Source organism: Pygocentrus nattereri, chromosome 27 (genome assembly GCF_015220715.1).
Source record: "Pygocentrus nattereri isolate fPygNat1 chromosome 27, fPygNat1.pri, whole genome shotgun sequence".
NCBI classification, from domain to species: domain Eukaryota; kingdom Metazoa; phylum Chordata; class Actinopteri; order Characiformes; family Serrasalmidae; genus Pygocentrus; species Pygocentrus nattereri.
The window spans coordinates 11,413,571-11,430,281 of record NC_051237.1 but is presented as its reverse complement, the minus strand read 5'-3'; the positions used below and the strand labels follow the sequence as shown (position 1 = coordinate 11,430,281).

General features: G+C 42.3%; 1 protein-coding gene across 1 annotated transcript in view; it reads left to right on the top strand.

The window, feature by feature from the left end:
• The first annotated feature begins 904 nt into the window (after positions 1-904).
• The window catches only part of csmd3b (CUB and Sushi multiple domains 3b), a 575,187-nt gene continuing 559,380 nt past the window's right edge, over positions 905-16,711 (top strand). Inside the window, 1 exon segment of the mRNA XM_037535436.1 lies at positions 905-1,165. Within this exon segment, the coding sequence (XP_037391333.1) occupies positions 976-1,165 (190 nt within the window). The 5' untranslated portion in view covers positions 905-975.

Here is a 16,711-nt window from a genome sequence, read left to right as displayed (position 1 = left end):
CGTTTGTAGCGTTTGTTCAATCTGTATGCCAACAGTGCACGCAGCAAATGATGGTGTGTGTGTGTGTGTGTGTGTGTGTGTGTGTGTGTGTGTGTGAGAGAGAGAGAGAGAGAGAGAGAGATTCCGTACTTTAAGGGGAACATTTGACGGGTATTTAGCCTGTAGATGGCAGGAGCGTCCTGCAGTGCAGCCTTCAGTCCCAGCGAAAAAAAAGAAAAAGGGAAAAAAAGAGATTTGCTTGAAAAGTTCTCTAAGACTCTTAACATTTTACTGCATCTGATTCTACATGAGGAGGAATAAGCCAGTGCAAAACGAAGAAAGTTGGAGATTAACATGTTCGGATTCTGTCAACCAGAATGGCACCACGGGAACACCGCCAGTCCCTGACGGAGAGTCCTACAGCCTCAGCAGGAGCCGAGCAGACCAGCCCGTTCCCACCACTGCCCTCTCTGCAATAAAGCCGAGTCCGCCCGAGAACCGAGGCCTGATGCCATCACTCGACTCCGGGCTTTACAGTCGCTCATCTGCAGCCGTGACGTCCGTCCAGCGAGCGTTGCTCCCCGCCCTGTAGCAGGCCTAACATTCACTTATTCATGTGTTTATTTGTGCGCGAATGTGTCCGAAGACCAGCGCGCCCCTAATAGGCTATTTATTCCTTTATTAGCGTTGAACTGTTTCTGTTTTTACTTTACCTTTTCTGTGTTCCTCGCGCCCAAAGCGGACCCTTTTTCGATTCTAAATAAATAAATAAAGCCGGACGTTGGCGGGTGAGCGTGCGCGCGCGGAGGTCCCCCCTCCCCCCCATACACCACCACCACCACCACCACCACCACACACTCCTCCTCCTCCTCCTGCTCCTGCCCCTCGTCTGCTCCTCAGATGGTTGAGTCCTCGCTGAGGTTGCCGCGCCTCCCGAGCGCCCGCGCTTCACTCGGAGCCGTGAGCGCGCGCCGAGCACAACCGCTGCACGAGAGCATGAGAGCGCACGCCGTCGCCGCCGCCGCCGCGGGACGCCGCGCCACACTGACGGACGGTCCGAGGCTCTCCGCGAGGGGATGGATTAAATGCGCCCGAGTGGACGTCCGCCGAGCCGAGAGCATGAGGATTAAAAACGGAGTTACGCTCGGGAGTCTCGTGTTTTTCATGCTGGTCACGTGCGCGCGCGGTGAGTACGAAAAAAAAAACAAAAAAAACAAAAAAAGAAATGTTTCGGTTCGTTTATGTGGCTCCGCTCTCGGGTTTACCTGTTCGGAGAGCGGGTGATGGTGTGTGTGTGTGTGTGTGTGTGTGTGTGTGTGTGTGTGTGCGTGCGCGTGTCAGGAGCAGGACGGGAGGCTCGATGCGGCGGGCACCGAGAGAGCGGGATGCGGGATGCTCGAGCAGTTGATGCCGCTGAAAGGCTGAGCTGTGAGGGAGGAGAAGACTGTGCGGTCTAATGCGGAGGAATAATATTCCCTCCTTTTTTCCCCGAGGATGCTGCCGAGCAGTCTGAGCGCGCGCGCCGGTCGTTACCGCGCACTGCTCCGAAATGGAGCGAGAACGTAGCAGGTGCAGATTTGATGTGGAGGGAAAAACGCGCAGCAGTGAAAATCGTCTTCCGTCCCCAGCCCCGCGCTCTGACGGTGTCTTATTAACGCTGTAGGCGGACGAGCTGCAAGGTGAACAGGGAGAAACATCCGCCGGACTCGGATCGGCTTCATTCACAGCTCGGGCGCGTTTTCCCGGTAGCACTAGTCTAGATCTCGACGCGCGCCTTTCATCGCCGCTGCGCCTCTGCACGGCGCTGTTGGTGTGCGGGGGGGGGGGGGATTTGGCCGAACTTGAACTGTTGCGCTCTTTAAACGCGCACGTGAAGCCGTGAAACACTTGACCAGATCTGAGCGAAGCTGGTCAGATCTAAATAAGTCTGAGTCGTGTATTTAAAGCAGGCCCGGCAGAAGAGGGAGACCTCAGAAGTGTGAGCCTCGTCAGAACTGGGGATTAAGGGGCTCCTTTAGAAGTTGTCCGCGCCGTTCAGCTACAGAGCCCGTGCGTGTCTAAGCTGGTCAGGTGTGTGAGGGCATATGAGGGGTGGGGTGGAGGCGAGGAAGCAGAACTACAGAACTACAAGATCATCATCATCTGAGTCATTACTATGCGCTATTAAATTTAGCTTCCCAGCTTTCACAGTAAGCCAACTGGTGGGTAAGAATAGAGTCTGCGTCATCAAAAACGCACATAGGCGTACCAATTGACCAGTGCGCGTGTGCGTGTGTGTGTGCGTGTGTGTGTGTGTGTGTATATATATATATATATTTAAACAGATATAGGCTTAGCTGTGGGGAAATATGGATGTTACTAAAGATCAGAATTGAATAAAATCTTCACAGTGGAGGGCGAAGCTGTGGTCTGACTGCCTGATAACGCGTCGCATGGTGGCACTGTGAAGATCCCAAGGATAATTAATGCCATCCAGTCTTAACGTAGCCTACGTGTGTGTGTCAGTGTGGCAGAGAGAGAGAGCAGCCCTGCACTCACAACCATTCCCTCGTATATTGTTGATTATGGAGAGCAGCGTGATGCTAATGAAATGATCCAATTTAACATCAATCCACTCTGCTGAGACTTTACTAAAGAAGGAGCCTGGAGAGGCACAGCAGCCTGTCGGTTTGGATATCCCTCGAAAACCCAACCAAACAGCATGGTTTCAGTTGTGAGGGTGTGCAGATGCAACTGCGTCGTGCTTTACATCTTCTCAATAAAACAGCTTGGATCTGGCAAACTGGGATTCAGCCTGATTAACTGTAATGCCAGGAAAGAAGTATTTCCATAACAAGCCTTTTCATTATTGAGTCACATTTCTAGCTCTTTATGCTGAAGGCAAGTTAGCCCAGATACACAGGTGGTTCTTCTTCTCTATGCCCTCTCTACATTGACTAACGCTCCATTAACAAAGAGGAGTGCCTACTATGTACGGCAAGACACTTTTCATTCCTTAATAACATCCAGTCTTAGTCATCATAGTCATCCCTGATGTTCATGTCGACCTTGTGCTCTCAGTCTCTTCGCATGGTCCATCCGTCTCAGCTGTCGCTCGATGAGCATTGAGCTTATGTGCCCATGAGAGACATCATTTCAAATCCCGTATGGTTGACCTCTTGCTGTAACCCATAGAGGGAGCTTCCATGCTCTGTATTTCCAGTATGGTCTTACTCACCACCGATTTAGAAGCAGTTTTTCCATCTGCCCCCATAATCTCTTCTGTTACAAGCCAAATGCTAAGACTGACCCCATATCAGCAGCTAGGGGCAGAATGTGTCTACACCATGTTGAGCATACGGGCCTGCTGAGAAGGAGCCTCAAGGGGACAGATTAATAGACGGAAAGAAGGATCGTGTTTGGGATCAGTGCTTTGTCCTATGGGCGTATGATCCAGCACATTAGTGTGTGTGTGTGTGTGTGTGTGTGTGTGCTACTTTTTCCTCTTTGCCTCAAAGAAGGCTTTCAATCTCCATGAGCCAAGCTGGCTGTTGGAGCCAGGTGCAGAGCAGGGCTATTAGAGTCCCCAGATGTCTGCAGTCAAATAGATTTCAGGGGCTGTTGCTACTGGGAGGTTTGTACACTGAAGTGTGCGAGTCACAAGCAAGCATGTTTGTGGATATGAGGGCACAAGCAAGACAATCGGGAGCACGAATTTTCAGTGGCTGCGTATAGGCACGAATGTGGTTCTGTGTATCTGCGTATGTGTTTCCCTTCATTTATATGTTTTCCAGTCAAAGCAGCCATTAAGTACAAGTTATTCCTTTTCCAGCATGAGAGGAAAACATGTATTGTATTTTAAGCCTCAACAACTGAATATAATAACACACTTTTCAGTATTGAAGGTGTCCACCTTTGCTTTTATTACAGCTTCCATTCTTTTTAGAAGACTTAATTTTAGTTTTTTCAGCTAAATCTGCAGACAGATGTTTGGTGAATAATCAGTCTTAGAAATTAGTAGCATTTTCTGCTTCTTGAGAAGTGAACTAATCCTAAACACATTCAGTGATGTTGAGGTCTGGACTCTGGGGTGACCAGTCCATTGTTCTCAAAACAGCAGTGACTTCTTTGTTAGATTTTTTTTATTAACAACTTTTTGACAGCTACACATCCTTTCAGACGCATTTTCATTGACTTCTCACCGTGAAGGATGGACAGGAACATCTGTGGAGTTTGTCAGATGTGAAGCAAGAGCTGAGCTTGATTTTCTCCTCTCTCTCAAACATGAAGTACTGTTAATCTGTTAGTGACAGTTTTGGTGGTCTACCAGGTCGTACACAGTTCTTTGGGCGTCTCACTGTCTCTGTCTTCCTTTGATCAGTTTTTAAACACCAGTTTTGGAAACTCCTGTTTCGTTTTCTTTGAGTTGTACTGTCCTTATGCAAGTGGATGAGAAACACATAAAGGGTGGTCTCTGACATCTGCATAGTGCTATTGTGGGTTCCATTCAGTGGGCAAGTGTTTAGCATTTTCTATCGATTGACAAATGGCACGCTTCACTTAGGCCGGAATTAGGTCTGGTGGGAAATTGAACACCCCCAACAAAATGAATCTAATTACCCCACGCCTTCCCTTCCTGTGTCCCTTGTGAGTGCGACATAAAGCCTTAGAAATATTGCTTCTGTGAAGCAGGACAGTAGTAGACCTGTCTCTGCCATAGAACTGGTCTTGTTGAGTTCCCACGGTTGCAACCACATAAACATGCATCACCTCTTCACCCTTCATGAGCAAAATCGATCAGAGTACAAACGATACTCTCTAGATAGCCGGGCCTTGCATGAATGCCCTGTACTCTGTCACGGTTTTGGCTGGTTGCGAGGTCAGAATCATTAGAGCTTCTCTGGAATCTAGTCACTCCTTTACAGCGTTTCCTCAAGATCACAGAATTATGTATGGATCTAAATGAAGTTACGGCTGTGGGTATCGGAAGACAGTTGCCCTTGATGTGTCAGATGTTTTAACCAGCTGAGTTTCAGGCTTATTAGACCTTCACTTTCTACACACGTATTCATCAATGCTACATTATGCATGGACAAAGGTTCATTCTAAGGTTGTTGTTTTTTTTTTTTACATCACATGCTGTGATTTTTCTGTCTAAAATGCTATGTATTACATTTCCAACCCATGTTGCAAGCAAGGTATTCAAAAAGGCTTTCCAGAAACAAATTATTTATGCCTGGGCACAAATGGAGCAAATTGTAATGGGTTTAAATGCAAAGCATGATGAGGACGCACTGCTGTCTGACCATGTAGCTATTTTCAGAAACCACCCTCGCAGCACCTTCGCGAAAGTATTATATCCTTGTCTACCCTGACATATCTTCCGTCTGCATGTTTTAATCATTCTGTCTTCAGGGACATCACCCGCTGACCCTAAATACCACTTCTCTGTTGCAGCGATGGAGAAGGCCATGGAGTATATCTTCGAGACTGACAGATTCATATTCAACATTGTGATTAAAGAGTGAGAGTCACATACAGGCTGTTCCCATGGGTTTCATTAGGATACTGTGTAACACTTGTCAACAAGTATTCATGTTGTTAACTGGGCAAAGCCAGTCTAGCAGCCAGCCAACAAAGAGTCACATCTCAATTATGCTAAACCAGAATGAGGTTTGAATGAGGAATGTAGGTGTCTATTGAAATATTTAGATGTGAAGCTCTACCAAATTCACAGTTTTCTGCATTATTCAGTCAATGTGGTGTGAACAAGGTAATTCTCAATGGTCTGGTGTGAAATGGTCCACTGTTGGGAAACTGTTACTGAGTTGTATTTCTTTACAGCGGTGATGATGGGGAAATGAGTTGCAGGGTCTATAACACTCTGCTTGGACAACAGTCATTACTACATCTAGAGAACCTACGTCTTGTCTGGGCTTTTATATGAAAGGGTTATGGTGGTAAAATAGCAGTACATCTGAAGAAATAAGTGTTCCTTGGGTTCTATTTTGCTTTACAATGCTCTATATGTATCTCTGAATCATTAATGCTTAAAAAAAATAAAATAAAACAATGTCTCAGACATCAGGCAGCATGCTCATCCCATTTCATGCAATAGCTTTCTATTAGGTAGCTTAAAACACTTTGAACATCTGGCTCCTATCACCAGCACTGTGAACATTTCAGTCTCAGTAAGTTTGAGTGTTTCACATCAGTCTACCCTGCATGATTTTGTTTGCATCTTAACTATTTAATTATGCAGAAATTTAGGATGACTCTCAGCAGGCTTTGGTTGAAATTGCAACAAAAATGCCCATGGTGTTTGTCCTAGCTCTCCTCATCTACTTGCTTCTGAATGATGCATATCTTGTGTGTGTCCTGTGCTGCAGAATCATTTGTGTTGAATCGAGGAGTAAAGATCACTTTGAAAGTGGTGATATTGTGGCGTCAGCAAAGAAGACACAAGAAACGTTGTACTTTAAAGGCGAATGCTGTTTGACTGAAAAGGCAGTAAATGAGAACCGTTGAGATAGCTGGCAGATCACTTCTAGCCATACGCTTTCGCCTGATGGTAGGCACTAACATTGCACTAACTACTCCAATGCCCAACAGAGAATAGCACAAACAAAACATCTGAACATCTTTGACTGAGGAACAATAATTTACACTTAAGTCTCTCCTACCCGGTGTTGCGCATGGCCGCTCTGCATGGCAGCACGAGATCGTTTTTTAATGTTATTAAACATAGATCAAAAACAGGAGAAAAATCATCAAATTATAAATGCCGTTTGATTTAAATCTGTATGTACAACTTTTTATAACAGATTTTGTTATAAAGCAGACTAAGCAAGACTGCAAGAGGCACCTGGATCAATCATCCAAAAAGTCTGTGAGATAAGCCAACGACTAATGTTAAAAATCTGTCAGAAAGGTATCCAGTATGTAAGTAAAAAAATGGCAGGCCACTGATTTTTTTAGTCCAACAGAATATTAGAGATGGGAACAATGAGTAAGGAGTTCAATATGAGTGTAAGGCAGGATTACAACACCCATAAGCAGGTTAGGAGTTCATGCAGGATTTGGCAGCCATAAAGCTAATTACAAATCAAGACAGGAGTTCTAGAGGAACGTGTTGATGGACTGTTCATTAAAATCTCCAGGGCATCCACATGAGAGGTTTTCATCACAGGGGGAGGTTAAATGGCACCTGGAATCAAGCACATCCAGAGGGCAGGATTCAAACAAAAACAGTCTAAATTGAAATGCTGTCCAATGTGTCTACGTTAAGTGGGAAAATCTTAACAAAATAAATTCTCTGATAACAGCAAAGTTATTTTTAGTGGACTTGAATTATGTTCACTTAGTTTGTAAGAAATATAACAAACATGTCAGCATGTTCTTCATTTGAATGGTTTGCATTAGCTTTTAAGTGATGTGGCTAACCGCCACACATTCAGTTCTGTGCTGTAAGTGTGCACAAAAAAATTAGCATTGAATGTAATTGAGTGAAACGTGTACATTGGTTCACATTACATCCATGCAATTACTGTTGAATTTGTATTGATGTAAAGTGTATTATCCATGTACACAAAGTACACATTTGAATTATAATTCTGTCGCCAGTCTATCACAACAATATTAATTATATTAATATATTCAAAGTAATATATTAACAGTTTTTCTTCCCATTCAATACATACACATATTAAAGAACATCAACTGCACAGTTTATTACAAAAAGAGAATAATGGCCTTTTCCAGTTCAAATTAGTAAAGCACACTATGTGAAATGTATTTATAGTTTTTTTGATTATATTTTATTATTTATTAATGTGACACTACTGGTTCTATTAGTCTGTTCCGGCTTCTCAAAACTCGGAAAAACAAAATATCACGATGCATGTTGTGCATTAAAGTATCGTCATATTATATTTTTGCCTCAAAACTCATCCAAAGTTAATATATGAAGATTTTTTTTTCCCCAAGTCATTTTAGTCTATGTTGATTGGTCCAATTTAATGAAATGTTCAGACAATATAAAATACAGCTGAGATTTTCAAGTATTGTCGAAATGTTGAAAAAATGATGGAAAAATATGTTTTTGTAAGACAGCCAAGACATGTTTAATCAAATTAGTCATTCTTACACTGTAAGAGCTGCAGGGTCATCCTCATGCTTCTCGTGATCTGGTGAAGGTGAAAGGCTTCTGAGGTGCTTTATGACAGCTGTGTTGGAAATGTCATCTGATTGGGGACCTCTGTGTGTTGGCTAGGCTCAGGTGCAAGAGCACGGAGCTGTCTCTTCCCACAATTCATTCACACCCTTACCTGTCATGAGCGAGGAGCCCAATCTTCAATCCCATACTGAGGTTTCGTGACCACTGATTTCTACAGCACTGCAAAACAAGGAAACCATGTTTATTTAACTAGGTTCTGGGTAGTGAGCTGCCACAGCAATCAGTGCCATAGAGGCAGCCACCACAGGATTGATACTGATACTGTGAAGTGGCTGTAATTGCATTGTCTTGTAACTTTTATGCTTTTCACAATAGGTTACTGTCTTTTTGCAGAACAGTATTGCAAGTCTGTGAGGACAAAGGCTTGCATAAACATCATCTGCTGGAGTCTGCAGCTACATTTACCATGTTTTAGGCTGTACTAGTCATATTAATGTCTTCTATCAAGTCTTTTGACTGTGTCTTAATGAGGTTCAAGCATGTTGAGGGTGAGTAAGTCTGGATGTTCTGTACATCAGTGCACCATGCTATTTTTAGCGAATTCTTGGCAGACGTCCTAGAGTTGCTCGACCTAGACCTTTGTCCTGTCCAGAATGCCCATGACCATTTTTACACTGGGCCAGTGTTGGCTCATGAGTGCCAGCATTTTCTGGGTCACCAACTCTGGGTGGAGACATGACACAAGCCCCCTTCTGAAGCGCAGCAACCCGAGACAGTGAGGACGTCATCCCATGCAGGCTACCAGTGGAGCATCATAGCATAGAACATTGGCTCACTTTTCTCACCTAATGTTTTCTGCTCCATTGTTGTGGACTGAGAAGCATTTAGCACAGTCAGTGATATATCTTTGCCTTTATTGTTTCACAAGGGAGCCTTGTTTGCCATCTCTGCTCATGCTGGGCTGCATGGTGAAGGGGGGAAAGCAGTTGTCAGAGCAATCTGGACTCCCTTAAATCGGGTCTGTCTCATACTGCGTGTCTTTGCCAATTTTTGCAAAGCTCATTTACTCTCCTCTCCTGACAGCTCCTCCCATCAAGCCTTGTTGTCCCTTGATAGATGACAGAAATAAATGATATCTCTTTGGGACATTGTTCCAGACATAACTGAAGCTTAGTTATGGACTACATTTCTAATTTGCTAATGCGGATTTTCCATCCAATATCCTTTCTCGATCCAGAAGTAAGTCTCAGTGGATGCCTGAAAAACCTGGAAATTTGAGTCTGGCTGTAAAAATGTCAACAGAGCTGTCGCTGTGATGTCTCTGTACAGCCTATAGGGAGCAGCAAATGGAAAAAACCTGACTGAGGTACCTGTTGTCAGCCAGCGGCCACAGCTGGGCAGAGCTCTGGACAAGACTGGCCTCTAACCTTCTGCTCCTGGGTTTCTTGTCACAACAGTGACCACAGCTGCTTACCCTATGGTTATATTGAACCATGCCATGAATTAATCAGGTTAGGTTTTCAGTGTCAAGGGAAAGGTTAGCCTATTGTTTTCCACCTGTATGGCAAATTAAAAGGAAATTCTATCACACTTTCATACGTTTTGCACAATTCAGTCATTGAGAGTCATTAAAAGTGGTTTGATGTGAAATGGCAGCACATATATAACCTATTAATTTGCTAAGATGATCAGTGAATCTTCTGAGTTTTTATATGTTGATAGTCTTACAACACCCCGCACTTGACTCTTGCTCTATTAGTAGATTTAAAATATATGTTTTAGGCCAAAATCATGTGAAAGCAATCATAAAACAATGTCTCAGGCATCAATCAGCATATTCATAACCGTTTCATAAAATAATATTCTGTGGGGTAGCTTTTTAGAGGCATTAAATAGTTCAGATGTCTGGTTCTTATCACCAAAGCTGTAAACAGTTCTGACTGAATGTTCTAGAGAACAGAATATTTCAAATCAAATGACTTTATTTACATCTGAAATATTTTATTACACAGAAATTATACAAAATCAGTGGGATTCCTCTTTAATGAGCTAAGCAACGTATTACTCATTGTAACATGGCCAGGTTTCCCACTACAAATATCATTGCCTCTTCTGATCGCTTAAAATTACTGACTTTTTGTAATACAATACTGCAGATTTATGAGGACAAATGCTTGCTTGCACATATTCATGAGTATACAGTTAGATTCACCATGTACTGTACCATGTAAGAACTGTCTTTGACCGAAAGTTATGTTCATGCTAGTCATGTACTTGTGTGGTTGGCAGAGTTGGGCAAAATTTGAAAAAGTAGTGATGTCTGAATACAGAATACATGCTCCTAAATGTATTCAGTAACATATTCCATGATAATACATGGAAAGGTAACATATTCAGAATGCATTTGGATACGTATTGATATTGATACATTTTACTCAGTTCACACTGCTCCTTGCTTTTAATGGTTAGCAGTCCCCTGAGCAGCAGCCCACTACACCGATGCTGAGCTTAACACTCACAAACATGTTCCCTACTGAGGAGATTGTTCAGTTCAGTCATCCCTCAAAAGAGCTCAGTAACATTGAGATAAATATCTGATCATCACATTGATTTACCAGTCCACACAGGCTTTAGCAGGAACTGCTGATAGTATCTCTTTTAACCCTCCTGTTATGGTCAATTTGACTGATTTTAAAGTTTGTAAATGCAGGAATAATATTTATATAATAATATAATAATATGAATGCCTAGCTCGCCAGTGTACAGAGTAAAACAATTAGAAAATTATTGTAAATGAAAAATGAGTGACTTATTAAACGTCACGAAATGTTGATTATATTAATATTAATTGAGTTAAAATAATGTTTTTGGAGTTTAACTTTCACTTTTAAACATGCATCAGGTCAGTTTGACCCAGGAACATTAATGCTGTTCCTTGCAGTTGAACATAACAGGAAGGTTAAAGGTAGTATATTGTCGCTGTCAGGACAAAACCTCATAGCTTCAGAAAGATCACAGGAGACGTCAGTGGAACCAGAATTTCTATTGGGCACAAAATGTTAATACAATTTAAAGAGCAACTGGTATTTAAAAAATGAAAAATATATATTTCAGTTCTTTCTAAAGATATTCACCTGAATGTAAAAAGTAACCGTATGCTGCATACTATCTTAACAAAATGTAACTTGGACTGAATACACATACCTAATTCATGTATTCTGAATATATATTCCCAATACTTGTATTCTGTTACATCCCAGCCATGGTTGGTTGCTGCAGTGGTTTTGTAAATATGCGCTGATATTATCATAGAGTGTTCTTAGATCTGTTTGATCATCACATAGCTATTTTGATTGAGGTTCACTGCATGGTGTCTAAGATAATTGTATTGGGAGTATATTCTAAATATCAGCTTTTCAGTTGTGGGCATAAGAGATTAAAATGGAGTTTCATTTTTGATCAAATTGGTATTATTACATCCATCTATGTCCATCCACTAGCCTGAAGAAAAGTGAAAAATACAGAAAAGTCGTTGTCATCATTGCTATCATGTTGTTGAATGAGCTAAAAGAGAATATGTGGATTTTCTCTATTGAATGCTTAGTACCTCCTAATTAAGATCTACTTCACGGAGTAAGAACTTTGTTGTTGTTTATCCGTTGAACCAGTCTTCTCATGGTCTCACTATATCTGCTTTGTTTTCTGCATCATTTTCTAAGCTACCCTTAACCATCAACACTGACCATTAGCGCTAACACAGCAGTGCCCTCCCTAATAAAACTGTGTAAACACATTTCTTTAAAAAAATGAATGAAAATTCTATCTCATATCCGTATTTCTTCCCTGGAATATTTAAGCATCTACTTCAATTCAAAATGGCACGGAGCAGCAGTGTTTTGCCACATGAGCTAGCTTTGGTTTATGGGGCCGTGCTGAAGGCAGAAGGGTAATGTGATCTTATGTGGCCTTTTAAAATATTACATTGGAAGAATGGTGGCATTTTATGGTCTGTATGGTTGTGAGAGACCTGGCTGCATGCCCCCATAAAATATGAACAACTTGAGGCAAAGATAACTTTGCCTGCATATTGTATTACCTAGAGAGCTACAAATCTGATTAGATTCATTTTAATGGCAACATTTTGGAACCACTACTATCCTTTCCCTTAGTCCTGCAGCTTGTAGGCTGCCTGCTTAAAAGGCTTCATGAGGCATCATGCACATTGATGTATTACAGTACTGCATAACTAATATTCCCAGCACTGTTGCAACATTAGTATAAGCTGAAAACATTTACCGTTGATGGATGCACTGTGTGTGGTGTTCACTGGCTGGCAAGCTTTTTGACTTGTGTTTGAGGAATACATCAGAAGACAAATATTCAAAGTGAAATTTTTTCCATATAGATTTGATTGTGTTCGTATTTTTCTCATGCATTCATGTGTTTTTGCGATAAATGCAGGCAGAATGACCTGTGCCCCCAGAAAAAAACAATCCCAAGTCTTGCAAATGGGAGAGAACAGGTTGGGCTGTGATTGCAAGCGAAACAGCAGGGGTCTAGAATTTTAAACTCGCTCTGCTTCTGCAGCTACCAGAATCCCTCCTCCTAGAATGCATTTGACTCCACAGAATTTATTCTGCTTCGAACCATCAATAGCCGTCAGAGCAGCGGGAAAGGCTGAGCTACTGCTGTGTTAGGTAATGTGATAAACCCCACTTGCGGGGGAGAAGGGGGACGGTAGAGAAAAGTAAACAAGGAAAACTCTGGTCCCCTGATATGTGTCACAGATACAGTACTGGAAAAGTATAAAGAACAACAAGTGTGGGCCACCTCTGTATACAAAAAAAGGACAACGATACATGTTGCTTTTCATGTGTGGGAAGTTGCAAATCCCTCTAATTACCGAGAGAACATCTGACATTTTTCAAAAGTCCCAAAGGTTTGCCTGGAATAATTGCCTGGTGTCGCTGCATCATGGTAAGGGGATCTGCTGATATTCGTTTTCATGAAAATAGATAAACTTCATGGTTTTTGGCTGAGTTGACCTTCCAGGACATTTGGCATTTCTCTAAATTGCTCTGCTGATAATTCTGATAATTAGGAATCAAAACCGCAATTATTCCAGTTTCTAAACAGTGCCTGGGCTAATCAGCTTTTCATAGTAATGCAGTTTAGAGAGAGGCAGAGGTGCAGGGCCCTTAAAGCTCTGTATGAGACCTGCAATCATTTACCAGAGGCCACAGTCACGACTATGCATAGAGATCTGTAATAATTTGATTTGTCAAAGAGAAGGAGTGGATGGCATCTGTGACTTCATTAACACTGCTTTCTAAATGTCTGTCTCTGAGTGGCAGACTGTGGTCATTTTTATGTCTCTGCTTCTAACTGACCTTTTAGCATTGGACAAAAAGTATGTGTAATAGAAATCATTCGTTGGTTGGTTTTAGCAGTTGCATTGATGAAAAGGTTTACAACACATTTGCTTCTATATTTCCTTGTTGCAGTGCCTTGTGTGGTTATGTTGTATGTTGTTGTAGAATGTCTATGGCACATTGTAACTGGAACTACATAATTACGGTTTATGTAATTCCTTCTTGCATAATAACAGGCAATTTTACATTGACATACTAAGTCATTACACAACAACATTCAGTCATAGAACACCATTAGCTTCATTGCTTAACTGAAACTTAATTGTACCAACTTATCCAAAACATTTCAGAGTATATTACCCTCCAACACTTTCGACTTCTCCCTTACCTTGCCATAGGACCAGTTTCCTGTGCTCTGATCTTATTCATTAAAAGAAAGCAGAATGGGAATGCAACTGAAAACCAGTAAATTCATTCCTTTTACATAGGCTACATATAGGCCTAGTGTACTGTTTGTAAAACAGTACCTTGCCCCAAAATGTAGCTGTGGCTTCATAGTTACATACCAGAGGTTATTATGACAGCCTAAGACCTAGTTGTATGTCTAAAGCATACTTTAATGTGAAGAGGTACAATGAGGCTTAATTTACCTTTGTCCATCTATGAATTGCTTAGTGATCGAGGTTAAAAAGACTTGAGACACTATAAACATCATTGTAGGCTCCTCAGTTTTCACTGATAAGTGTGATGGCTTGCTAACTGAGCAGGGAAGACAGCAAAATGTATGTATCATGACTGTTTTGTTACAGATTGGTTAATCTGCTCCACACCTGCGTGTGAGAATGTGATCTCAGTAATTTTGACCGTGGCATAATTGTTGGTGTCAGATGGACTGGTTAGGGTTTTTCCGTAACTGTTGATTAAGATTAAGTGACCCCTATTAGTCAATGGAGAAATTTCACATCCGCAATCTAACCCATCCGTACACACTCTAGGGGGCCGTGAGCTCACTTGCCCGGAATGGTGGTCAGCCCTATCTGCAGAGCCCGGAAGGCAGTTGGGGGTTAGGTGTCTTGCTCAAAGGCACCTCAGTCACATACTGTCAGCTCAGGGGATCAAACCGGCAACCTTCCGGTCACAAGGCTGGTAACCTCTAGCCCATGGTCTGCGATTGTCATGCACAGGAGTCTTTAGAGTTTACTCAGAATCATGCAGTAACAAAAGAACATCCAGTGAGCAGCAGTTCTGTGGATGGAAATGCCGTGTTGATGAGAGATGTCAAAGGAGCAAGGCCAGGCTAGATGGGCTACAACAGGAGAAGACCACCACGGGTTCCACTTCTGTCAGCCAAGAACAAAAAGAAGAGACTGCAGTGGGCACAGGCTCATTAAAATTGGACAGCTGAAGACTGGAAAAATGTATCCTGGCCTGGCATAGCTTAATTTTTGCTGAAGCACACAGATGTTATGGTCAGAATTTGGTGCCGACAGCAGGAATTTATGGACCCAATCTGACTTATGTCAACAGTCCAGGCTGGTGGAGGTGGTTTAACAGCATGGGGAATGTTTTTTGGCACACTTTGGGCTCGTTAATACCAATCAGTCATCGCCTAGATGCCATAGCCTATTTGAGTATTGTTGCTGACCATATGCATCCCTTCATGGTCACAATTTAACCCTCTTCTAATGCCTGCTTCCAGCATGATAACGCACCATCTCACAAAGCAAAAGTCGGCCAAAATTGGTGAACATGAATATTACAATTACTTAAGTGTTTTGCAATTAACTTCCTAGTCACCGGATATAACATGGTAAAACTGATTCACAAAAAAAGATTCACAGCATAAAATTTCACCAAAAAATCTGCAGGGATTGCATGATGCAATCATTTGAACATAGACCAGAATCTCAAAGGAATGTTTCTGACATCTTGTGGAATCCATGCCACAAAAAATGGATTTTTAAGAGAAAAGGGAGGTCCTAACAAGTATTAGTACAGTGTTCCTAATAAAGTGCTCAGTGTGTAACTTTTTTCACTCTGTTATACAAACTAATTTGATTGGGGTGGGTGAAGGGATCCCCAAGTACCATGTTGCTTAAGGCCCTGAATCTTCAGAAATGGTGCTGGTTATTAACCTGTAACAAAGACTACAAATTAATGGAAGAGTGGTTGTTGTTTGCTCCTAGCAAAGTACCACTCATTTTCCATTTTGGTGCTCAAACCAAGTTTGAAGCCTTGATAAAGAGGCCATAAACGGGTCCCAGGCCTAGAAAAATAGAGACCTGTCACATTCTTGTAAGTCTCTGTGTGTTGTGGCTTGGGGTAAAGCCTGGTGAGTATCAGAAATTACTCCAGCATTTAAACCCAAATGTCATTCCTGCAGCGCCAGGACACTTAAGGCTGTATCATGCTGCTGTCTTCATTGAGCCCCCTTAACACAAATGTAATGTTGCATTCAGCATTTCTGTGGGGATTTTCAAACCCCTGTTTAAATGTCAAGTGCGCCAGCTGGAGACGCATAGCTCTGCCCTCAGAGCTGTTGCCCTCTGCTCTCTCTGTCTCTCTCTCTCTCTCTCTCTCGCTTTCTCTCTCACTCTCTCATCTCTCGTCTCTCTTGCCTCCTTCAGATTTCTCCTCACTCCTCACATGTCTGCTGTCTTTTGGCACATTTAAAGCAGATACTTACACTAAGTTCTCTTCCGGCTATTGATCCATGTTCTGCCTGTAAGGACTGTCATGCTGCATTGCCTTTGTGTCAGACACCACATGCCTTTTTGAACTTCCTTACCTTTAATTTGGCACTCCTGTTGTTCCAGATCACATTAATTAGAAAAGTCAGCTGCAGGACAGGCAGAATAAAGCCTACCACTGCAGCATATCCTCCCCCTCCCCAGTGCCCTTTCACTGGTACAGCTGTCTGAGCCATTTTATGGATTCACTTCGCAGTGGTTCACAGGCCGAAAGGCTCTTTTTGTTATGTTTGATTCAAAGTGTCATGTTTATTTCATAAGCTGCTATGAATCTATAATAGTCACACTGGGCCAATGACTAGCGACAAATGATTTTGCTTTTATGATGTGCCACATTTTCAGCTGACCCCTCGGAGACACTGAGTGTATCTTAAGAGGCTGAGTGAGAAGTGAGCATTCGGCATGTTGCGCAGGCTTTCGGTCATGGAGTTGCACAGTTTTTGTGATTAAGAGAA